Source organism: Echeneis naucrates, chromosome 10 (assembly GCF_900963305.1).
Source record: "Echeneis naucrates chromosome 10, fEcheNa1.1, whole genome shotgun sequence".
NCBI classification, from domain to species: Eukaryota; Metazoa; Chordata; class Actinopteri; order Carangiformes; family Echeneidae; genus Echeneis; species Echeneis naucrates.
Genome location: NC_042520.1, coordinates 13334437 through 13360469, shown reverse-complemented (window position 1 = coordinate 13360469; position 26033 = coordinate 13334437). Strand labels below are relative to the sequence as shown.

General features: G+C 39.9%; 2 protein-coding genes across 9 annotated transcripts; both read right to left on the bottom strand.

Moving 5' to 3' along the window:
- Window positions 1-369: 369 nt before the first annotated feature.
- On the bottom strand, window positions 370-16264 carry LOC115050256 (T-cell surface antigen CD2-like). 8 transcript variants are annotated; one of them, XR_003841175.1, is made up of 9 exons: window positions 16154-16217; window positions 14276-14596; window positions 13838-14095; window positions 13603-13734; window positions 12403-12723; window positions 11966-12226; window positions 9341-11758; window positions 9095-9194; window positions 8394-8953 (listed from the first exon to the last, which is right to left on the bottom strand). XR_003841175.1 is itself a non-coding variant. In XM_029513090.1 (7 exons), exons 2-7 carry the CDS (start codon window positions 6228-6230, stop codon window positions 3848-3850), a joined length of 1122 nt encoding a protein of 373 aa, XP_029368950.1. In that variant the 5' UTR covers window positions 6231-6324; window positions 7152-7220; the 3' UTR covers window positions 370-3847. The 8 variants fall into 8 exon arrangements, 6 of the variants coding, with proteins under 6 accessions (XP_029368950.1, XP_029368951.1, XP_029368949.1 ...); XR_003841176.1 differs by having other exon boundaries at window positions 8394-8879; window positions 9095-11758; XM_029513090.1 differs by lacking the exons at window positions 8394-8953; window positions 9095-9194; window positions 9341-11758; ... (4 more) ...; window positions 14276-14596; window positions 16154-16217 and adding exons at window positions 370-4026; window positions 4122-4220; window positions 4331-4546; ... (2 more) ...; window positions 6182-6324; window positions 7152-7220.
- Window positions 16265-20251: 3987 nt separating this feature from the next.
- LOC115050136 (hemicentin-2-like) lies at window positions 20252-25393 on the bottom strand. The gene is made up of 6 exons (XM_029512887.1): window positions 25283-25393; window positions 23439-23759; window positions 23005-23262; window positions 21557-21877; window positions 21120-21380; window positions 20252-20912 (listed from the first exon to the last, which is right to left on the bottom strand). Exons 1-6 carry the CDS (start codon window positions 25329-25331, stop codon window positions 20725-20727), a joined length of 1398 nt encoding a protein of 465 aa, XP_029368747.1. The 5' UTR covers window positions 25332-25393; the 3' UTR covers window positions 20252-20724.
- Window positions 25394-26033: the final 640 nt, after the last annotated feature.

Genomic DNA, 26033 nt, shown 5'->3' with positions numbered 1-26033 from the left:
ATACACACTGCTCAGAAACTGGCAGAAATGAGATTGCATTTTTAGAGGTTCCTTTCTTTTAAATGTAAAGTCATGTTGAAGAAGTAACAGTGAATATATTGTTTTATTTTCTGCTCACATATCTGTAACCCAAAAGAGGAATAAGGCATCTTTGTTTCCAATGTGTTTCTTTTTACTCAAAACCTAAGAGGAAATAAGACTCTCAATCAAACTCGAGCAATGAAATATCAAAAACTGCTTGAATTTTCGGGAAATAAAATGAATTCATGGGAAAATTAACAGCCATCTTCATCTTGTTTGCTAATAATAATAAAAAAAAAGCTTACACTGAGTTCAACAACCCAATAACAATTTTCTTTCTTTCGACAATTTAACTTAAAAACAGCATTGTCACAAATTTAGGAAACAAGTCAACGATACTTTGCGCAATGTTACGGGTGAAAGCAGCTGTTAAAAATGCAAAGTCAAAGCAGCAGATTTCAGTATCAAACAGAAAGGACATTTATTTTTAGATGAGCATAAACCATAGTATGAATCGTTTTCACAGCATGTGAAGTTGCAGGTTTGGTGTAAAAACAAAGACCTAAAAGGAAATTAGTTTGCAAGTGCATGTGGTCTCAGTCAGTCACACTGTGGTGTTTAGACACATCCCGAGTAACAGCTGTCTGCTTTTTAACCGCATCTATGGTCATTGTGTTGCTAAACATAGACATTAAGCTTCATCAGGCGCCTCAGAGAGAACTATACTAACACACACGTACAGTACCAATCAAAAGTTTAGACACACTTTCCCCTTCGAATGAAGAGAAAAGTGTGTCCAGATTTTCAACTGGTACTCTATATGTATTTACCTGTTCGTAAGTCACTTAAGAAATGGATAGACAAATGACAAAGGACAAATGTAGCAATGTAAATGTAATGCCAATGAGTCACCAAGGATTGCAGAAATTGTTTTCCAAATAAAGAACTGTAGCAGAAATCTTGTGCAACTTGTGTGCTGAGAAGAATTTCCCTCTTTTGACATTTAGCAATAACAGTCACAGTCAAAGCAGCGAAAACAGTGACTTATAAACAATAAAATGCATTAATATGCTACAGTACATTAAAACAACTGACAAAAGAAAGAAAAAGAGTGGAGAAGAAGAAAAGAGGAACATTTATTCAGTCAGTGGCAAAGGACTGAAGACTGGTGAACTCCCACAAGACAGGCGTTAATTCGGGGGTGTTGATAAAATAATCATTTAAACTGTACCTTATTTTGAATTTTAATATATATACTACTACAGGATCTAAAATTGAAGGTCAGAATTTGCTCCCTTTTCAGCAGTAGCAATACTTTGCTGTCAAATTGAATTATAAAATTACATTCTAAGTGGGTCACCAGAGGCATACCAGCAATCAAAGACTGACAAAACTAAAGAACTAGCATCACTCAAAAGTCAACGTTTTATACTTTAATGGCTTGGCACGGTGAGGTAACATCACATGAATGTGTCACAACATTGATAAAACCTCTTGGTTTTTATTAGAGAAAAATACATTTGTCGTTTAAACCAAAACTATCGGGAGCTCCGACACAACACTCCGATATCTGCTGTGACACATACATATTAAAAACTAAGCAGTTAAAATAATACTACACTGTCATATATACGAAACTGTTGAAGCCTAAATCATTATGCATTATACAAAGTGGAACTGACTAATGAAAAGGCAAAAAGATACTCCATGTTGTTAATCATTTGCTCAGCAGATTATGTCAGTCAGATGTTCGACTGTTTCAATCAAAGGCCTCATCTAAAACAGATCTCAGGTGGTTATTTAAGGACACTGCAGCTATCATGAACCATAAACACCAATTTTATGGCAATGTGAATCAGCTGAATAGTAGTCCACAGTTGTCGACCTTTAACCCCACACTATAAAACCAAACCAAACATGTAAGCTATCTTTATTTGAACCACATTAATCAATCACCAAAACTTCACTGAGATATCAAACCAGAGAGCATCGAAAAAGCATGTGGCAGAAGTAGCAGGAGCGTACAACAGAACATAATTCAAATAACCAGACCTAAAGTTATGGCCCTCGACACTAATACCAGCAGAGCCAATTACAAGCGAGCTCTTACCCATGTGTCAGTACAGGGGGGGGTCACTATAGATAAGGTCGGTTTTTGTTTCAAGCCGTAACAACCGGTCTGCTGAAATCAAACGCAAAACAGGAATGCACATGCACATTAAAGCGCTGCTTTCAGGAAGGGAACTATGCAGAGGAAAATATAGTTATCAGCCTCTGCACAGTCAAGGTTCAAAGTTTTGATGTGTCACGTGTTCACACAGTAAAATCTTTGAGTCCTGAAAGTGGTAGAATATGGAAATCCTCCTGTACCAGCTGACCGAACGTGCACCGTGAATGTGTTTATCACTAAATAAAAAAGCTAAAAATTACATATCAGTCTTTTTTAATCGGACTTTCAGTTTTCCATCATTTCGTTTAACACCAACTGGGTGAATATCTTATAGCACGAACATTTATAGGAGTTGAGAATTGTTGACAACAGTGGAATATAAAACATCAGAACAGCTTTTTTAATAAGCTTCAAATCATTTGCATGAATATTAATAATGTCTCAACATTGAAAGTTGGTCCTTACACTTTCTGATTTACTCTTAAATGGAAACCACAAAGTTGAAAAAAGGAAGTTATTACACTATGAAGTTTTTTATCTTGTCACTATCACAAATTGCGATTTGTTAGATGTCTTTAAACATACAGTGGCACTGACTTAATTAATAGTTAATGCAGTTTGATGATATCATATGATAAGCATGTCATGCTCTCAGAAGAGTTGTCTATTTCCTCTGATACTACATCTGCTCAGCACAACCTTTTCCTCTGCTGTTATCTCACTGATTAGTAACTAACTGTAATGGAAACAAAAATATTCATTTAATTTTTAGTCTACCTCCAAATTTCTAAAAGCAGCATGATTCAAATAACACATAATTCTGGTGGTTTATACAATTGAAGGGATGCGTCACCTTCAACTGTCGCAGATGGTCCGATGACACTCTGCAACTGATGTATTTTGCACAAGTAAGAGATTCAAGGTTGAGATAAAAAGCAGAAGTTTTCACGTAATGGAAAGCAATACTTGCTTACCATGAATTTCCATTAAGAAACATTCTGCCACAAACTTAAAGTGAGACAGACAGTTAAGTGAAGGCAGCAAAGTGGAGTCTAATATTAAACTGTTAATATATTCATTTTTTGCAATGCAGACTCTACCGGGGTTTTATAAATATACTGAGAATAATCCATGTACATTTGCGTCACAAATACAACTCCTTTACAACTCTGATGTAAAGTTTCCATTTCAAATCAGGCCTAGGTAACAATGCAGATGTTGGTGTGCATGCTCATTAATGTCTGCCAATTACTGATAACAAAATGAAACACATTATTGAGACCTAATTTATTCTTTTAATTTCAACTATTATTGTTTAACGTTTACATTGTTTGATAATGAAATACACATAAATATGTTTCCAGATGAGAGTGAAAGGTGAAAACACAAAGAAAAGCTACATTTTTTAAAATTAAACAATAAGAAAAACTACTCAGTGTGATTCTTATTGTTCTTCCATGTCACCGCCTAATGACGGCATGGACATGTTAAGATGAAAGGCCACTTTATACTGAATGATTTGATGACTCAGTGGAACTAAAGAAGCCCCAGTGTATGTGAGCCTTTCATGAGCTCTACTCTCCCAACAGGAAATCATGTTAAGTGAAAGCACAATCCCCCCAGTGCAGTCTCTGGAAGAACACTGAACCCTTCGAATCACCTGTTTTTACGGACCTTAGCATACACAGAGTCATCATCGGCAATCTGCTGAGGTCGCTCTGAGAACTTGACTTGGCCGTACTCTACCTCCACCTCTTCTCTCTGTTTCACCTGCAACCCCTGCCGCTGCAGGATCCGGACATCTGCATAGGTCAATTCCTGCTCATCTGTTTCCTCTGCAGAGAGAAAAGAACAAGAGGCACAGCCACATCATATTTAATGCGGCATGAATTCAAAGAGTTGAGGAAAAGGACGTTTTTTTGTTTTGTACCTTTAGGTAAGTTGGTTTTCTTCTTTTTCTGAATGCACACAACAGCGGTTGTCCCAACCACTAAGAAAAATACCAGTGCTCCCAGCACTCCAGCCATCACTAGCAAAAGATCATTTCAGTGAAACAGCAAAGACGTTTTTATGAAGATGAACCAGAAATAGAGAGGAAAGCATTGATAAATCAACTGCAGCAGAGATTATTTCACTTACTAATATACCATTGAAGATTGCTCCTGGTGTTAGGCATAGTTTGATTGAAGGCTGTGAAAGTACTTGACTCTGTTAATCCAGTCTCCTTACCCATAGTGGAAGACTCCGGGGATGTTATAGACGCTGTTGTCGGCTCAATACACAGTGTGTTATTAGCTGCAAACACCCACTGTGAAATGTGTTTCCCATCAGAGGTGCAGTTAATGAAGGTGAAGCCTTATGGGAAAGACACAAAGATCAACAATAACTCACGTTCAGAGTGACCTTAATGAACACTGTCATGATCGTCAAAGAGTTTTCAGCTCCTGCTCTCACTCACCACATGTAGATATCATCTGCTGTTTCAGGACATCACTGACATGATTCCTGACTGAGCAGGCCAGACGTCCTGAAACATGCTGTTTCAGAGTGATGTTGTTAGTTTCATTATGTCCAGTGAGAAGCTCAGCATCTGTCAGTGTGTGTCCATCCAGAGTCCAGCTGTACTGAGGACTGTCCCCTCCTTCAGAGAGGCAGGACACCCTCATCTCTCCCTGAGACAGACACTCAGAGACCAGCCGGACAGAGGACACAGGAGCTGAGAGAAACACAGATGATGTGAGATTCAGTTTCTGTACAGAATAGAGCAGCTATAGAATATAAATATGTGGAGACCATGAGGAAAATGTAGTTTATCCATCGATATGAGATGTCTGTCCTCTATCAATATTACCAAACTCTTCAGACAGAAAAATAATAAATAAAGTTGTTTACCTTGAACGACCAACTGTAGAGTTCGCTTCTCTGTGTTCGTACCATTGGAATCAAATATGTTCAGAGTATATTCACCACCATCACTCCTTCTCAGGTTATTCATCCTAAATGTTCCATTGCTGGGAGTGAAGGAGTATCTGTCGTCTGTCAGATTAACCGGAGTATTCTTTCTCCTAGTGAATATTGTTTTTGTGTTGTTGAATTTCCAGCTGTATCTAAATAGTCCTACAGCGCTGTCCATCAGCTGGAGGGCCACAGTTCCTCCCACAGCTCCATAACACTGAGCTCCATCCTGTCTGCCGTCACACTGAGTCTCCACACCTGATATTGTGAAAAATATCTTGTAAATGAAGGTCAAATAAATTCACAGTAAATGCAATCTACCATAATTGCCGTCACAGTACAGTGGACATATGCAAACACTGACCAAAAACAGAAATAGAGGGTTTTTTGCAGCTGTGTCTCGCTCAGACACGCACTCTTTCTCAATATGCAACCGGGCATTGTCGTGAGACTGAGCAGTACAGAAGTTATTGACCCAGTAACCACATGCTTTTTACACAACACATATTTTGCAGCAAAAAAGTCAAATTAATGAAGTGGTCGAATTTATATAGAGCTGCTTTAGTTTTGTTTCAGCTGGCACACTGACCTGATTTATGACTGTAATTGATAATAGCAAATCCATTTTTATGCCGTTAGTAATACCCGTGCTTTTCCTTATATTTGTAAGTCAAAGTATCTTCTATGGAAAAGCCTGTTTAGTAATTTGGTTAATTCTGCTAAAGTTAGCTTTCCCAACCACTGAAAAATGAAAAAGCTTCGTGTATTACATACCTGGCTGTAGAATGGAAGAAAAAAAAAGTATGCACAAGTAGATTTCTTTCGTTCCATTTTACTTGAGCAATATTATTTAACAGAGTAATCCACCGTAACAGCACATAACCATGCATGTAAGTGAGCAATCATATGGAAGTACAAATACTGCACACGCTCAGTTGATCCCAACAGCTACGTGAATGTTTCAAAGTGAATCAGCGCAAAACATGTTGTTGCTATTTTAAAAGGTGCCACATGAAAAAGAGCCAAACAGCTCACCTTGAGAGACTTTGAGCAGCATTAGCAGCAGTCCAACCACAGCTTTCATGTCCTCACTGTGTACACCTTCCCAACAAACCTTTTTTTTTTACCTATTTCATCCAAATGAAGACACCCTGAAATTTGTCTTGATGTGGGTCAGCCTGAGAGGAAAATGTGTGAAAACTTTGATGAAGCTCAGCCGTCATGTATTCATCCATTTGCACACAGAGAGGAGAACAGGAAGTGATATCAGTTCCCCTTTTGCCTATAAAAAGGAAGCTTTAGCATTTGTGGGATGGACAAAGTGAAGGAGAATAAGACATCCCTCTTTCATACTGAAGAAGGAGTTAGGTCACCTTCCTGCAAATCCAAAATTACTAAATACATTTAGTTATATCACAGTGACTGATTTGTCCATCTCATCATTTGTGACCAAATCAGCATTTCAAAGATCGTGGTACAGATTTTGTCCTCCTTTTATGTATAATGACAAGCTCAGTTTTAATCAGAATTTATAGTAACACCTAAAAATTCTCCAAACCAACAAGGCTCATATCACAACAACATGATGAGCAAATAAAAATGATTTAGACACAAAACTGTAAGTGAGGTCCTGTAAAAATTACATGAAAGATTAAAAAAAAAATTACACTAGATTTAAAGAATGCAAAATAATGGTAGTTCATACATCAATCTTCTAGAGAAAATGTAATCACAAAGAAATACCGCAAACCAATTATTATTATATTTACGATATGATTGGATTACTACAATATCTACTAAATGCACGAACAGGTTATATATCATTAAGGTTCATAAACTTGGAAAGAACTAAATCCTAAAATCTGCAGTATAATCACATGAGAAAAATACAAAATGTTAACATAACTCCATCTTTACTAAGTGAAGCACTAAATATATGTGGGCATATACCTGTAATTAACAGTGATGTTCACATCATTGTCGCTAACATAATCATTAGACCTACCTTCATCACGGCCATTTTCTGGTGTTACATGGTTCTCACAACTGCCATCAAAAGATGTTTGTGTAGTTCTATCAGCCATTTATGGCAAAGGAAGCTGCTTTTTTTTTTTTTTTTAGATTAATTTAGTTCAGTTCCTCATTTGTGATGCAAGAACACACTCAACATGCTCAAATGTCAAAACTCTTTTCTCATATCGGCCTCAAGTGCCTCCATTCCTGCTAATTCAAACAAGTATATTATACGACTATATTATACTATTCTGATGTTTATTGTTTACTTGAAATGTTGATATTCTAAAAAGAGACTTCCTCTGATAACATCTTTTCTAACCAGAAGAGAGAAACCTCACACACCCACTGATATGACGTCTCAGGCATTATTCAGTTCTCTGCTGTCATTTAAGGCGCACAAATTGCTGTCTCAATGAAAAAGGTTTAGTGACACAATAAAAGAAAAAGCACTTGCTTTTTAATACTCTGGGAGGTTTTATACGATGACTGTTCATTTACATGGAAAAAAAATCTGACATTATAATTACATAAATAAAACATGTTTACATGACTTCATCTTCACAGAGTTAAATGCAAACAATACATGTGTATATGCCTGTAATATTTATTTATTTATCTATATTTATCATGCAAAGATACAATTGGAATTTTTTAATAGGCAATGCAAAAAATGCTTGTATGCAAACTGCCTTTTTGGAATACAATTTTTTTTAAAATAGAAGAAATACCATGTAGTTCAAACATCAACAGTTCATTTTTCAAATAGTCCAGTGTGCTGTGAAGTGGTTGATATACATAAAAAGAATGAGTTGATATTGCAAATAATAAAGCAACATTTAATGTGAAAATGAAACATCACCTAATTTGAACATAGGGTAGGATAGACTTTAGAAGACCTTTGAATACAATGTGAACTCTGTCTTGGCAGCCACAGTGTTCACATTATAAAACAGTAAAGCCAACACAGTACATGCATTCAAACGAATAAACGCATCAAACAGTAATATGAATGCATGCATCCATTCGTTGGCTTCATCCTCATAGAAAAGGTACACATATTATAGTAATATTGGAATGAACAACAATAGATAATATAGGTAAGATAAACAGTTTTTAATGCTACAGCAATGGGGAAAAGCTGCTACTCATATCAGTCATTTTCCGTCAAAGCAGTGACTTGCACTGTAAAAAAAAAAAAAAAAAAAAAAAAAAAAAACAGAGCAGTGGCTGTGAGGCCCAAGGGGCTGAGGGGGTGTGCTCACCTTTGAGACTGGCGAGAATTCGGAAAGAGTTCTGGCAAGCGGTATCCAGCAAGCTCCAGTGAAAGCATTCATGGATGAGCTGAGAATAATTGCAGAGTCAGTGCTTGGGCGTCGATGGATTCTGGAAGATCTATGCGAGATCACTGCAGATGCCAGGATGGAGTTCAAGCCATCAAAGTCAATGAATCTAATCCCGAGGAAAAGGATCATCCAGGATTGGTTTCACTTCAGGATTGTAGAGGAGCACATCCCCACTGTCAGTGAGAGACCCATTTAGGGTTTGGGTAAGTGCTATAGAGCGGGGCTGAGTGACAGACTGTGTCAAAGGGATGCTATGGCAAGCTGAAGCTTGGTTGCTCAATCCTCGGACCAGGTACAGTTCTGTGGTCCAGAGCAACAAGACAACCAGTGCTCTTCAACCTGACTGGGCCTTTGGAGGAGAGGATGGTGGAAGGCTATGAGAGGAAGTTCAGAAAATACCAGGTCAGGCTACAGTGGCCATCGTGCAATGAACGCTGGAACAGCCCACCTAGCAGATAGGAAATAGCTTATAGCAGAGGCTGCGTGGCCCAACGGGCTGAGGGGGGCAGCCCCTGCTGGGTTATGCTGTCAAGCCCTCTGGAGGTGGCATGGGTTGGCTGGTGAAACACCAGTGAAACAGGGTACCCACCTGACGGCCCAAAAAACGCCCCAAGGGCCCACGACTTGAATCTCAGTGGGTTGGAGTTACAGGTAGGTTCACTGTTTGGGGTCAGGGTCTGGACATGATCCTGAAGAATGAGGCAGGGACACATTTTGTAATGAAGAGAAATCCGCTTTTATCCCTCAAAGACGAAACCATGACAACACTGACCATTAAATGTGTCTTTGTGTGTACTGTAACTCAATTCATTGGTAATGAAAGAAAAAATATTACCAGCTGTATATTTAATACAAACGTGTTGCCTGTGGATCCCTGGATGCTTTCTTAATGACCTAGACAGAGGACACAGGAGCTGAGGGAACCATGAATTTTGTCAAGCAAATATATGACGTCGATCAATATCAAAATATTTCAGTTAGGCAAGGAAAGTTACTTATCTTGAATGACCAAGTGCAGAATTCACTGCTCTTTGTTCTTTAGAGGTGAAAAGGGAAGTAAGTTCAACATTGTCACAACTGAAATAATGATTCAAACTAAAGAAAGCCACATTAATTTCTCCACTCAGGTGTTGTCTTTACTTCCTCTGTTCTTACCTCGGTTCCTCATTTCTAGGCTCAGTCTCCTTTCCTACCTAAAATTAGAGGTCCCTTTACTGGGAGCACCTGCACAACGCAGTGCATTCCAGTAGGTAGCTTTGCCATCACATCTGTCTTTGTGACACTCACCAATAACAGTTCCTGGTGTCATTGTCAAAAATGTGTAAATTCAAGGTTGGATTTGGAGTTTTTGTCACTGTTGTATTGGGCTACATTTTAATGACAGGACGTGTTAAACTATAACTACAAAACAACCTGCTGTCACATCCAAAGAGTCTGATAGATAGTTACATCTTTTAAACTACCAAAACACTTCCTTATCCAATGAGTAAAGATGTGTTCTGACATCAAACTGGGTTTTTAAAATCACAGTTATACTGTGTATGGAAGGTGCCTGGATCATGATGTTTCTATCGCAGGAAGCAGCTTGAAAAGTTTCTGATTGTCATCCCATACGTGTCTGGGGTCTCAGAAAAACTCAGGAGGAGTAAGTAAGGACCCTGTAAGTTTCAAACCCAGTAACACTTTTAGGCAAAGACTGGTACATCCCAAGGACAAGATACCACACAACCAAAAGAGCAATCTGGTAAATGCTGTCCAATGCAGTGAAGAATGCAAGGACTTATATACTGGGGAGACCAAACAGCCTTAAAACAAACGCATGGCCCAACACAGAAGGGCAAACTCCTCCGGTCCTGTCTCGGATGTCTATTCCCATCTAAAGGAAAAGGCACACTCCTATAAAGAGAGCAATGTCAAGATCTTGTACAGAGTGGACAGATGGTTTGAGAGAGGAGTAAAAGAAGCCTCTCTTAACAGGGGAGGGGGTCTGTGACACAACCTATCTCTGCCATGTACTATATCGCCCTTCCATCTGTACCCAGGAGAATTAACAACTTAACCTCAGACGACTCTCAGCGATCGTCGTTCACCAGGGGTTAGGGTTAGGGTTAACAAACCTGACCCAAACGACTGTCGTTCGCATGTTACCACAACAATGGCCAAGTGAAACCAGTACTTTCACAGGTACTTTTTGGTGAACACACCCACAGAGGCTAAATATCTGGGTCCTTCTCCACTGCTGTGGTCAGACTAGTGCGGCTAGTAGACCAACCAACATGAACTGATGAAGCCCTTTGGATAAGAGGCGAAACATCTTCAATGTCTTCTTAGACGAAAATACGAGTCCAGTTGCCTACGAGTCAATTATGAGACAGAGCTTGAAATGTTTTATCTTCACTGCGATGTAGATTCTGAGTCCAAAGCTCATTAAACTCATTAAAGTTTAATGCTTTAAAAAGTATGTTTACATCACTGACTATGAAGATTGGAGCCAAAAAGACGCTTTTTTTTTTTTTTGTTTTGTTTTTACAGACTTTCAACAAAAAACAAAATGATTCATTAAATCAATCCTCATCTATAAATCCAACACCCTAAATACCTTCATGAATAGACCAGTAATTTACATACAATGTATTTGGACACACTTTTCTAAAGTGTGATAAGATTTGACTGGTACTTTATATACACACATATTGATCAAATCTAACAATGTAAGAAAACAAACAAAAAATATTGCTGTGGAGCTATAAAAAAACACAACATATAACAATCTACAGTGAAAGAAATCCAAATAATATAATCAGTTATATTTGTAAAATCAGCTGATATTATGATAAAGATGATATTAATACATTTAACTCTAAATGGGTAATATCACTTTCACTGAATCAACAACCCACAAGGTGAGAGGCTAGAAATATCATAGGAATCCCCCCACGATCATTGAAGTTGAGTTGTACTGAATACGTACACATAGAGATACAAATACAAACCTTAGTCTTTACACTGGTAAAAAATGATTAACTGTAAATATGTTGACAGAAGAAATCTGACAGGAAAAAAGTTTAATGATCAGATGAACTCCTCAGTTCAACAGCCGAGAAGGAGTCCCCTGAAGGCTCCATCGCTCTCGGGTTGGTAGCTACTTCACCTTGCTTGTATTTCTTCTTCTTCAAATGAAAAAAGATGAAAATCCCAATCACTGAAATAACTGCCACGGCAAACATCATGCCACATATGAGCAGAGCGGGATCTGTGCAGGCAGATATTACAGGCTATCAGCACAGTGACAGAAAGGTTCATGGTGGGGAAAACTGCGGGGTCAGCCTCATGACACAAGATGGAGCTCACAATCTCTGTAATCTGAAGCACTGTGCATTGTGACATGTTAACCCCATCGCAGATATTGATGATCATCAACATCATGATGATAAAGTTATGTTTTCATTTTATGTCTTACCTTTAAAGGCAGATATCTTTTCATCTGCAAAGACACTGCTGACATGATTCCTGACTGAGCAGGCCAGACGTCCTGAAACATGCTGTTTCAGAGTGATGTTGTTAGTTTCATTATGTCCAGTGAGAAGCTCAGCATCTGTCAGTGTGTGTCCATCCAGAGTCCAGCTGTACTGAGGACTGTCCCCTCCTTCAGAGAGGCAGGACACCCTCATCTCTCCCTGAGACAGACGTTCAGAGACCAGCCGGACAGAGGACACAGGAGCTGAGAGAAACACGGATGATGTGAGATTCAGTTTCTGTACAGAATAGAGCAGCTATAGAATATAAATATGTGGAGACCATGAGGAAAATGCAGTTTATCCATCGATATGAGATGTCTGTCCTCTATCAATATTACCAAACTCTTCAGACAGAAAAATAATAAATAAAGTTGTTTACCTTGAACGACCAACTTTAGAGTTCGCTGCTCTGTGTTCGTACCTTTGGAATCAAATATGTTCAGAGTATATTCACCACCATCACTCCTTCTCAGGTTATTCATCCTAAATGTTCCATTGCTGGGAGTGAAGGAGTATCTGTTGTCTGTCAGATTAACCAGAGTATTCTTTCTCCTAGTGAGTATTATTTTTGTGTTGTTGAATTTCCATCTGTATCTAACTAGTCCTACAGCGCTGTCCATCAGCTGGAGGGCCACAGTTCCTCCCACAGCTCCATAACACTGAGCTCCATCCTGTCTGCCGTCACACTGAGTCTCCACACCTGATAGTTACAAAGAGATCACATTTTATTTATTGATTTTTAATCATTCTGTGTCTTCTAGGTCAAACACTTTTGGAATGCTTATAGATGGACAGATATTGACATGAAAAATAAAAACATAAAATATATTTCTGTGCCAGCCTGTTTTAAACTACAAGTCCTCACAGTAGGAACACAACAATTAATAAGCAGCTCAGCAGCACTCAGGCCTGCAACTAGTAAACAACGTGGGTTCATACACTTTGCTATAACTTTGTTTTCAAACATTCTGTGTTAAGTTAACATCACACAGTCAGTAACAACTGAAAACAGGAATACATCAGCATCAGGCAAAGATACAACCATAAAAAAATGCTGTATCTGGTTTAAAGAGAAGTTTTCAAAGCAGGAATTCAAGTCAAGTGTCCAGTGTACTGGTTAACTGAACATATTGTAGGTTACACACACAGTGATGTGTTGCCCATCAGAGGTGCAATTAATGAAGATAAAACCTAACAGGAAAGATATTGATTACCCTGGCTGATGTGACCATAATCATCGGTGTCAGCAACATCCAGCTGTTTTCCCCTCACCAGATAAAAACATAGTCAGTGTCAAATGAGAAACACAAGCATCAACACGGTGACAAAACGTCTTAAGCTGTGCATATGTGTAGACACAATGGATGTACAAATATACTGAGAAACACTGAGCTGTGAGGGGAAAGGATGAACTTTTCTACGAGCTGCAGTAAGAGTGTGAGGATGTTTCTGATGAGTCAAATGCATCAAAGCAACTGAAGAAAACCTGATTAGAGCTGGAGTCGTGGCCCATGATTCATGGAGAAATCCGCAGTTTGATGTGTACTGTAAGAAGAGCATACAAGGTTTCTGTCCTTACCCTCAGTGGGGGGCCCCATTTCTGTAACAGTTGAAGAGGCTGTTGTCGGCTCAATACACAGTGTGTTATTAGCTGCAAACACCCACTGTGAAATGTGTTTGCCATCAGAGGTGCAGTTAATGAAGGTGAAGCCTTATGGGAAAGACACAAAGATCAACAATAACTCATGTTCAGAGTGACCTAAATGAACACTGTCATGATCGTCAAAGAGTTTTCAGCTCCTGCTCTCACTCACCACATGTAGATATCATCTGCTGTTTCAGGACATCACTGACATGATTCCTGACTGAGCAGGCCAGACGTCCTGAAACATGCTGTTTCAGAGTGATGTTGTTAGTTTCATTATGTCCAGTGAGAAGCTCAGCATCTGTCAGTGTGTGTCCATCCAGAGTCCAGCTGTACTGAGGACTGTCCCCTCCTTCAGAGAGGCAGGACACCCTCATCTCTCCCTGAGACAGACACTCAGAGACCAGCCGGACAGAGGACACAGGAGCTGAGAGAAACACAGTCAGATGATGTGAGATTCAGTTTCTGTACAGAATAGAGCAGCTATAGAATATAAATATGTGGAGACCATGAGGAAAATATAGTTCATCCATCGATATGAGATGTCTGTCCTCTATCAATATTACCAAACTCTTCAGACAGAAAAATAATAAATAAAGTTGTTTACCTTGAACGACCAACTTTAGAGTTCGCTTCTCTGTGTTCGTACCATTGGAATCAAATATTAGCAGAGTATATTCACCACCATCACTCCTTCTCAGGTTATTCATCCTAAATGTTCCATTGCTGGGAGTGAAGGAGTATCTGTTGTCTGTCAGATTAACCGGAGTATTCTTTCTCCCATTGAGTATTATTTTTGTGTTGTTGAATGTCCATCTGTATCTAACTAGTCCTACAACGCTGTCCATCAGCTGGAGGGCCACAGTTCCTCCCACAGCTCCATAACACTGAGCTCCATCCTGTCTGCCGTCACACTGAGTCTCCACACCTGATAGTTACAAAGAGATCACATTTTATTTATTGATTTTTAATCATTCTGTGTCTTCTAAGGCAAACACTTTTGAAATGTTTCTGAATGAACAAATATTGACCTTTTATATAAAAAGCTAAAATAGTATGCTTTTTTTGTCAGCCTCTTAAACAACATATCCTCACAATAAGAACGCAGCAGAAATTCATAAGCAGCTCCACACACAATGTGGGTTCAGATAGTTTTCTAATGTCAGCAGCAGGCAAAGATTCAGATTCAATATTTTCTTAGTCGCAGAAGGCATTTCATATCTGCAGCCTCTCCCATCCGTGTAGTCAAATAAACAATAAATACGGTAAATACATTGGCAACAATTATTCCTTCTGTTTTCTGGACCAGCCGCTTCTTCCAGAGAGAGCGAAGGTTTGGTAATATGGACCTCTTTACCAGTAATGATACTGTCTCTCAGTTTCAGACCACACCTGATATCCATTATTAGTTCATTTTTTGTTGTTCCTTTTTTTGTCTACATAAGTAGAGGAAGTTGACAAACGCTGGTACGGCATGGCCATGACCAGAATGGCAGTCTGGCTGAAAAGGCAACAGGACATTGCCATCTGAGGAATTGGTTCAGTCGCAGATATCTGGAGAAGACCTGCAGCTATCTGTGTCTGCAATAAAGAGCAGGAGTGAGAGGACACAGCCCAGAGGAGAGCCAGCGTTCAAAGTCACAATAGTGGACACGAGTACATTTGAAAAAACATGCTGGATTCTTTAAGACGTTTAAAAGTAACAGTAAAATCTGTTCAGGAACATAAAAGAAGAAGCTAAACACTCAAATAAAATATGCAACTTCATCCTGTTGAAGCCAAACTAAAATCAGCAATTAAAAGTATCGCGTGTGATTTTGGGTTGAACATTCTGTCTCAGATGAGAAACTTTCCATTCTCGATCCCTTTGCCAGTTTGACAAACAGTTTGGGGGAGGTGTTTATTTTATTATTAAGCATTTTATCACAAGGTTGGTGCCACTGTTTTGAATTCATTAACTTCCTTGGTTTTGTTGTTGTTGTTTTTATTTGGGGATAGATAGTGTGGCTGTCTTGTTTACTTGTGCACTCTCTGGAATAGAAATGAGAACTAATAACTATGTAAGTAATAAGGCAATGAGTGCCGACAAACAGCATCAGGACCTGCATACAACAACCTCATTTTGTGTTCAACTAAAACTAAACCACGAACAATGTCTCACAATCCTGACAGAGAAGTAGAATAGATAATGATGAATTTGAAGAATGTTTTCAATTATATATTTATATATCTTTTTATTTTTATTTGTATCTCAATTTCAATGTCAATTGAATCTTTGGTCAAAAATTTGACAGATTAAACAAAAAAAACATCAACCAACAATTACAAATATAAAAAAAAAAAGAAAAAAGAAAATGATTGTGGCTTATTTAATTCATGTCTGTATCATAATTCTTGAGTAGATTTGATCCCAGCATGATAATATTACTGAACATCATTGTGTCCTTTATCTCATACACTGTGTTAAAAAGAATGAATCACTCACCATGAGAGACTCTGAGCAACATCAGACACAGTCCTAGCACAGCTTCCATGTCTCCACTCTCCTCAGCATCTGTCGGCAGCTCAGATCATTACTTCTGTCATGAGGTCTAAGAGGCAAAGTGTTCCTGTATCTGAGGGAGAGGAAGAGGAAACTGATCAGTGCATGTGAATCCAGTTATAGTGAGTCCTGCTGCTCTCACTACCACTGATGGACCAATGTATACATTAAGTTTGGTTGAATCAGAAAAATTAAAAGAACAATTCAACTTAATGAAAATTAAGTAAAACTGTGTGTTTATATCCAGACAGCTAAAAGTTTTTAGGAAGGTGTATTCATCCAGTTTTACGTGTATCAGGTCTGTATTGGTCATTCCGCATTTATGAAGGTAACAGTATGATTAGATGTCCAAATTATTCCCCAAGTTATTGTTTCCATTTTGTCTTTCTGATAAGTTTAAGGCCTATGTGCTGTACATTCAACATGAAAAATAATCTACAGCAGACGCTATGCAAAGACAAACTAGCCGTCTCGCTACCCCGTGTATTCTCCCACACAGACACACAGACTTGTTAGATATGGCGACGTTCAGTTTATTCCAGCTTCTGCTAACACAACAATACAATAACAAATAAAGTGACCGGCGTTCTGCCGTCGCTCTGCCGTTCTGTCCACCACTCCTCCACAGGCAGAGGTTCGCGTCCTCTTAAGTCCGGGGCCGGCACACTACTACACAGAGGGAGAGCGCAGGGAGAGCAGTTGCACCTGTGCTGCTTGACTCACCTGGCACTAGTCTCCTGAGCCCTACTCCACAGCTCTCTCTCTCTCTCCTGCAGCTGGCACCAAAACACACCCCCCTCCACTCGAACACAATGGGGTTGGAATAAAAACATTGGCAACAACTCACAGCAAGGGCGCTATGGAGGCCAAGCAACGTGAAAAGAAAATTACAGTCAGAAGGGAGCCACAAGCAGGATCCTGTGACCCTCTTGAAGGACCCTGTGGAGTACCGGTCAAATCAGAGGAAGTGGAGGGAAGGTATATAGAAGGGTGAGCGAGTGCGTCCTGGCCTAGAGGGCTCGTCGTCTTGGCCAAGGAGGACCACAGAGGGCAGTGGGTTGACACTTATGAAGCGAAGAGGTCCGCCTCCGCTTTGACAAAGACATTCCAGATAGTGTGCACTACCTCTGGGTGGAGGCGCAACTCTCTTGCTGGAGAGAAAGTCTGCCAGAGGAATCTGCACTCCCGGTAGATACATTGCCTGAAGACTGATCAGGCGGGGAGCTGCCCACGTGAGGAGATCTGTTGTCATTCTCAGCAGCTGTGGAGACTTGGTCCCACCCTGATGATTTATATGATACACAGCTGATGTATTGTCTGCCCGCACAAGGACATGCTTGCCCCTTATGTGTGGAAGGAAGTGCCTGAGAGCCAGGTGAACTACCTGCACTCCAGTCTCCCATGGACCACCGCCCGTGGGCTGCTCTGCTCTGCCACACTGCACCCCATCCTAAGGGGCACGCATCTGTCGTGAGAGTCTCCCTGCGACACAGAACGGAGCCCTGCTGATGTTGCTAACTGATGGGGGCATGGAAGTAAGCGTCCTTGAGGTCAATGGATGTGAACCATCCTCCATGTGCTACAGTTTGCAGGACATCTGCTGTGGTCAGCATATGGAAGGGCATGACCTTCATAAATCTGTTTAGCCCTCTGAGGTATAAGATCAGGCGAAATCCACCAGTCTTCTTTGTCACAAGGACATAGGTTGAGGATACAGGTTGAGATGTGACAAAGGATCCACAGATTCCACCGGGAAGCAGCGCAGGGTTCTTCTCGCTGCCTCTGTCAAGTTTGGCTGTGAAAGCCAAACCTGGCAACGAGCTTGAACCAATATGGACATCATTCGTCCAATCTCTCTGGACTTAAGGCCGAATGCCTCCAGTGAGGCATCACACATAGTGACAGAATCAGCAGTCACATTGCCCTCCTGCAGTGAAGCTGAGAGGGCCAACATGACCAGCAGGTGCTCCAGCATCACAGGCCCTTGTGAGGACATTGTCTGTGATCCAACACTGGGGTCGAGGGCGCCTAGCATCCCTTCGCAGCACTTCATCCGGGGACACTATGAGTGAAGCGATGGTGGGCTCAACGGCTGACATGCAATCCAGGCCAACTCTAGCTGCATCGTGCATTGTTGCTAGGGTCCACCCATCTGCAGAGAGGTGGGAGTTGGCTTTAGTGTTCCTCCAATAGGCCTGCAGGCCTTCCTCCTTCAGGTACTCCTCTGAATGGGGAATAGGAAAAGGCAGTGGGAGCCGGCCTGCGCCTGAAGAAGGTGCTTGTTGGTGCTGCTTCCTTGGACAACCTGAGCGTGAAAACTATGAACAGTCCAAGTGTGGGAACTGTATGCTGGAGGGAGGGAGCGTGAACACTTCCTATTCCAGCTTAAGCCCAAACACAAAAATTAATCAGCAGCACAAGCTGATACAAAAAGAAAAGAAGCCACTGCACTGTGGCCCTTACCCAAACAGGGTTCTCAAGATTAATTAACAGATTAATTTAACTACACTACAATTAACAGAAAGCTAACTGTATGCTGTTGGGAGGCAGTGCGCACGCAGCCTGTACCAACAGAGGTTGACAAACCACACTCATGTACAGATGAAGCTATAAGCTACCGCTAACAGAGAATCCACGTTGGGCACCGGGACGCGTTCACGCAACCCACCAGCAAGGTAAGCGAGCGGAGAACGTCAGCTCGAGCAACTAAATTATATGCTGGGAAAAAAATGTGCGAACGCCATCGTCACCAACCGGAAGTTAACAAACAGAACAAAGTAAACTGCAAAGAACTAAGAATGCTGTCACGTTGTCACGGCAGGGAAGTGAGGCCAACACAACTAATTGAATAGAAAGATATCGCCATCACAGCTCCTGGAGAGTGAGTGGTCGCTGCTCCGACCGACAACGGTCACAGAACTGCTAGCGATGGAATAAGGAAACTGTAGTGAAGCAGACCGAATGTGGCTCAGTGCTTCCAAGAGCACGAGAAGAAAAAAAAGGAAACGATCTTCAGGGGACACTGGAAGATATGGTCTCCTCCGGGTCACCCAAAGGTCAAAGGTGACATTGTTGGAATACATACTCGAACAGAGGCCGTCAGAAGGGATGAAATAGAACTACAAAACAACCTGCTGTCACATCCAAAGAGTCTGATAAATAGTTACATCTTTCAAAATACCAAAACACTTCCTTATCCAATGAGTAAAGATGTGTTCTGACATCAAACTGCGTTTTTAAGATCACGGTTGTACTGTGGATGGAAAGTGTCTGGATCATGTTTCTATCACAGGAAGCAGCTTGAAAAGTTTTATCTTCAATACGATGCAGATTCCAAAGCTCAGCCTCAAAGTGTCACTGTAGGTGTAGAGTTTCGGGTGGTTGTGTGAGAGTGAGGACCCAAATGTAGGAGCCAGACTGGGTATAGGTGAACTTAATACTTTTAATAGAACTAAAAACTACAAAATAACACGAGTGAACATGCTGGGGTACAGAAAGAAACAACAGACAGGCACGACAGGCGCAGAGGGAGGGAAAGCAAGCCAAACACCACCAAGAATACAAGTGAGACGTGACACCGATCTCATGTGGACTAAAAAGAAAACAGGACTTAAATACACAGTGACTAGACAAGACACAGGTGATCCACATTAGGGCAGGGAAAGCAATCAACAGGGGATACAACCAGGAAGTAAAGTAACGGGGAACATGACAGAACCAGGACTTCAAAATAAAACAGGAAGTGACACAGACTGAACACTAAACACCAGACAGAACTCAAAACATGACACAAATTTTATTAATTATTTGCTGTGTCCCTCTGATGCTCTCAGCATGTGTGAAAAGGTCCGTCCAAGCCAGTATAAAGTAATTTTATCATCTTCTCTGTCTCCCTTTCTTCTGAATTCTCACAAGCAACTAATGAATTACAACAATGTACCTTCACCTTTTCATTTTTTTTAAGAAATGAAACACCAGAAAATAAATAAATTAAACTCATTAATGTTTAATGCTTTCAAAAGTATGTTTACATCACTGATTTCTACAAAGATTGGAGTCAAAGAGAAGATTTTTTTCTTTTTTTTTTCTTTCTTTCTTTTTTTTTTTTTACAAACGTTCAATGAGAAACAAAATGATTAATTTAATCGATCCTCATTTATAAATCAAACACCCTAAATACCTTCATGAATAGACCAGTAATTTACATTCAATGTATTTGGACACACTTTCTTAAAGTGTGATCAGTGTCTCTAAAAATGTGACTGGTACTTTATATACACGCATATTTATCAAATCTAACAATGTAAGAAAACAAACAAAAAATTTTTGCTGTGGAGCTATAAAAAAAACCCACAACATATAACAATTATATTTGTAATATGATAATAAAAGATTTATTTACACCATCACTGAAAATAAACCGATTTTTTACACCTGAAAGCTGATATGAATAAATTTAACTCTAATGATAAACTGTAAATATGTTGACAGAAGAAATCTGACAGGAAAAAAGTTTAATGATCAGATGAACTCCTCAGTTCAACAGCCGAGAAGGAGTCCCCTGAAGGCTCCATCGCTCTCGGGTTGGTAGCTACTTCACCTTTCTTGTATTTCTTCTTCTTCAAATGAAAAAAGATGAAAATCCCAATCACTGAAATAACTGCCACGGCAAACATCATGCCACATATGAGCAGAGCGGGATCTGTGCAGGCAGATATTACAGGCTATCAGCACAGTGACAGAAAGGTTCATGGTGGGGAAAACTGCGGGGTCAGCCTCATGACACAAGATGGAGCTCACAATCTCTGTAATCTGAAGCACTGTGCATTGTGACATGTTAACCCCATCGCAGATATTGATGATCATCAACGTCATGATGATAAAGTTATGTTTTCATTTTATGTCTTACCTTTAAAGGCAGATATCTTTTCATCTGCAAAGACACTGCTGATATGATTCCTGACTGAGCAGGCCAGACGTCCTGAAACATGCTGTTTCAGAGTGATGTTGTTAGTTTCATTATGTCCAGTGAGAAGCTCAGCATCTGTCAGTGTGTGTCCATCCAGAGTCCAGCTGTACTGAGGACTGTCCCCTCCTTCAGAGAGGCAGGACACCCTCATCTCTCCCTGAGACAGACGTTCAGAGACCAGCCGGACAGAGGACACAGGAGCTGAGAGAAACACAGATGATGTGAGATTCAGTTTCTGTACAGAATAGAGCAGCTATAGAATATAAATATGTGGAGACCATGAGGAAAATGTAGTTCATCCATCGATATGAGATGTCTGTCCTCTATCAATATTACCAAACTCTTCAGACAGAAAAATAATAAATAAAGTTGTTTACCTTGAACGACCAACTTTAGAGTTCGCCTCTCTGTGTTCGTACCATTGGAATCAAATATTTCCAGAGTATATTCACCACCATCACTCCTTCTCGGGTTATTGATCCTAAATTTTCCATTGCTGGGAGTGAAGGAGTATCTGTTGTCTGTCAGAATAACCGGAGTATTCTTTCTCCCATTGAGTATTGTTTTTGTGTTGTTGAATGTCCATCTGTATCTAACTAGTCCTACAGTGCTGTCCATCAGCTGGAGGGCCACAGTTCCTCCCACAGCTCCATAACACTGAGCTCCATCCTGTCTGCCGTCACACTGAGTCTCCACACCTGATAGTTACAAAGAGATCACATTTTATTTATTTATTTTTAATCATTCTGTGTCTTCTAGGTCAAACACTTTTGGAATGCTTATAGATGGACAGATATTGACATGAAAAATAAAAACATAAAATATATTTCTGTGCCAGCCTGTTTTAAACTACAAGTCCTCACAGTAGGAACACAACAATTAATAAGCAGCTCAGCAGCACTCAGGCCTGCAACTAGTAAACAACGTGGGTTCATACACTTTGCTATAACTTTGTTTTCAAACATTCTGTGTTAAGTTAACATCACACAGTCAGTAACAACTGAAAACAGGAATACATCAGCAACAGGCAAAGATACAACCATAAAAAATGCTGTATCTGGTTTAAAGAGAAGTTTTTAAAGCAGGAATTCAAGTCAAGTGTCCAGTGTACTGGTTAACTGAACATCAGAGGTGCAATTAATGAAGATAAAACCTAACAGGAAAGATACTGATTACCCTGGCTGATGTACAGAGTGACCATAATCATCGGTGTCAGCAACATCCAGCTGTTTTCCCCTCACCAGATAAAAACATAGTCAGTGTCAAATGAGAAACACAAGCATCAACACGGTGACAAAACGTCTTAAGCTGTGCATATGTGTAGACACAATGGATGTACAAATATACTGAGAAACACTGAGCTGTGAGGGGAAAGGATGAACTTTTCTACGAGCTGCAGTAAGAGTGTGAGGATGTTTCTGATGAGTCAAATGCATCAAAGCAACTGAAGAAAACCTGATTAGAGCTGGAGTCGTGGCCCATGATTCATGGAGAAATCCGCAGTTTGATGTGTACTGTAAGAAGAGCATACAAGGTTTCTGTCCTTACCCTCAGTGGGTGGCCCCATTTCTGTAACAGTTGAAGAGGCTGTTGTCGGCTCAATACACAGTGTGTTACTAGCTGCAAACACCCACTGTGAAATGTGTTTCCCATCAAATCAAATCAAATTTATTTGTATAGCGCCAAATCATAACAAAGAAATGCAACTAATGAAGGTGAAGCCTTATGGGAAAGACACAAAGATCAACAATAACTCACGTTCAGAGTGACCTAAATGAACACTGTCATGATCGTCAAAGAGTTTTCAGCTCCTGCTCTCACTCACCACATGTAGATATCATCTGCTGTTTCAGGACATCACTGACATGATTCCTGACTGAGCAGGCCAGACGTCCTGAAACATGCTGTTTCAGAGTGATGTTGTTAGTTTCATTATGTCCAGTGAGAAGCTCAGCATCTGTCAGTGTGTGTCCATCCAGAGTCCAGCTGTACTGAGGACTGTCCCCTCCTTCAGAGAGGCAGGACACCCTCATCTCTCCCTGAGACAGACACTCAGAGACCAGCCGGACAGAGGACACAGGAGCTGAGGGAAACACAGATGATGTGAGATTCAGTTTCTGTACAGAATAGAGCAGCTATAGAATATAAATATGTGGAGACCATGAGGAAAATGTAGTTCATCCATCGATATGAGATGTCTGTCCTCTATCAATATTACCAAACTCTTCAGACAGAAAAATAATAAATAAAGTTGTTTACCTTGAACGACCAACTGTAGAGTTCGCTTCTCTGTGTTCGTACCATTGGAATCAAATATTACCAGAGTATATTCACCACCATCACTCCTTCTCAGGTTATTCATCCTAAATGTTCCATTGCTGGGAGTGAAGGAGTATCTGTTGTCTGTCAGATTAACCGGAGTATTCTTTCTCCCATTGAGTATTGTTTTTGTGTTGTTGAATGTCCATCTGTATCTAAATAGTCCTACAACGCTGTCCATCAGCTGGAGGGCCACAGTTCCTCCCACAGCTCCATAACACTGAGCTCCATCCTGTCTGCCGTCACACTGAGTCTCCACACCTGATAGTTACAAAGAGATCACATTTTATTTATTGATTTTTAATCATTCTGTGTCTTCTAAGGCAAACACTTTTGAAATGTTTCTGAATGAACAAATATTGACCTTTTATATAAAAAGCTAAAATAGTATGCTTTTTTTGTCAGCCTCTTAAACAACATATCCTCACAATAAGAACGCAGCAGAAATTCATAAGCAGCTCCACACACAATGTGGGTTCAGATAGTTTTCTCATGTCAGCAGCAGGCAAAGATTCAGATTCAATATTTTCTTAGTCGCAGAAGGCATTTCATATCTGCAGCCTCTCCCATCCGTGTAGTCAAATAAACAATAAATACGGTAAATACATTGGCAACAATTATTCCTTCTGTTTTCTGGACCAGCCGCTTCTTCAAGAGAGCGAAGGTTTGGTAATATGGACCTCTTTACCAGTAATGATACTGTCTCTCAGTTTCAGACCACACCTGATATCCATTATTAGTTCATTTTTTTTAGTTCCTTTTTTTTGTCTACATAAGTAGAGGAAGTTGACAAACGCTGGTATGGCATGGCCATGACCAGAATGGCAGTCTGGCTGAAAAGGCAACAGGACATTGCCATCTGAGGAATCGGTTCAGTCGCAGATATCTGGAGAAGACCTGCAGCTATCTGTGTCTGCAATAAAGAGCAGGAGTGAGAGGACACAGCCCAGAGGAGAGCCAGCGTTCAAAGTCACAACAGTGGACACGAGTGCATTTGAAAAAACATGCTGGATTCTTTAAGACGTTTAAAAGTAACAGTAAAATCTGTTCAGGAACATAAAAGAAGAAGCTAAACACTCAAATAAAATATGCAACTTCATCCTGTTGAAGCCAAACTAAAATCAGCAATTAAAAGTATTGCGTGTGATTTTGGGTTGAACATTCTGTCTCAGATGAGAAACTTTCCATTCTCGATCCCTTTGCCAGTTTGACAAACAGTTTGGGGGAGGTGTTTATTTTATTATTAAGCATTTTATCACAAGGTTGGTGCCACTGTTTTGAATTCATTAACTTCCTTGGTTTTGTTGTTGTTGTTTTTATTTGGGGATAGATAGTGTGGCTGTCTTGTTTACTTGTGCACTCTCTGGAATAGAAATGAGAACTAATAACTATGTAAGTAATAAGGCAATGAGTGCCGACAAACAGCATCAGGACCTGCATACAACAACCTCATTTTGTGTTCAACTAAAACTAAACCACGAACAATGTCTCACAATCCTGACAGAGAAGTAGAATAGATAATGATGAATTTGAAGAATGTTTTCAATTATATATTTATATATCTTTTTCTTTTTATTTGTATCTCAATTTCAATGTCAATTGAATCTTTGGTCACGAATTTGACAGATTAAACAAAAATATTACTATATTATACTAATATTATATAGTATATTATATTATATAGTATTAGTATATTATATAATATACTAATATTATACTAATATTACTGAACATCATTGTGTCCTTTATCTCATACACTGTGTTAAAAAGAATGAATCACTCACCATGAGAGACTCTGAGCAACATCAGACACAGTCCTAGCACAGCTTCCATGTCTCCACTCTCCTCAGCATCTGTCGGCAGCTCAGATCATTACTTCTGTCATGAGGTCTAAGAGGCAAAGTGTTCCTGTATCTGAGGGAGAGGAAGAGGAAACTGATCAATGCATGTGAATCCAGTTATAGTGAGTCCTGCTGCTCTCACTACCACTGATGGACCAATGTATACATTAAGTTTGGCTGAATCAGAAAAATTAAAAGAACAATTCAACTTAAAATTTAAAATTAAGTAAAACTGTGTGTTTATATCCAGACAGCTAAAAGTGTTTAGGAAGGTGTATTCATCCAGTTTTACGTGTATCAGGTCTGTATTGGTCATTCTGCATTTATGAAGGTAACAGTATGATTAGATGTCCAAATTATTCCCCAAGTTATTGTTTCCAGTTTGTCTTTCTGATCAGTTAAGGCCTATGTGCTGTACATTCAACATGAAAAATAATCTACAGCAGACGCTATGCAAAGACAAACACAATGGGGTTGGAATAAAAACATAGGCAACAACTCACAGTAAGGGTGCTATGGAGGCCAGGCAACGTGAACAGTAAATTACAGTGAGTTAAAAGCTAAGGAGCACAAGTGTGTTTTTAAAAGAGACTGGTCTTATGTGGGGTAGGGTTAGAGTTAGGGTTAGGGCGCAGTAAAGGAAGGTGGAGCGAGGCGATTTAAACATTTAAAAACAAATAGTTGTTGTCAAATT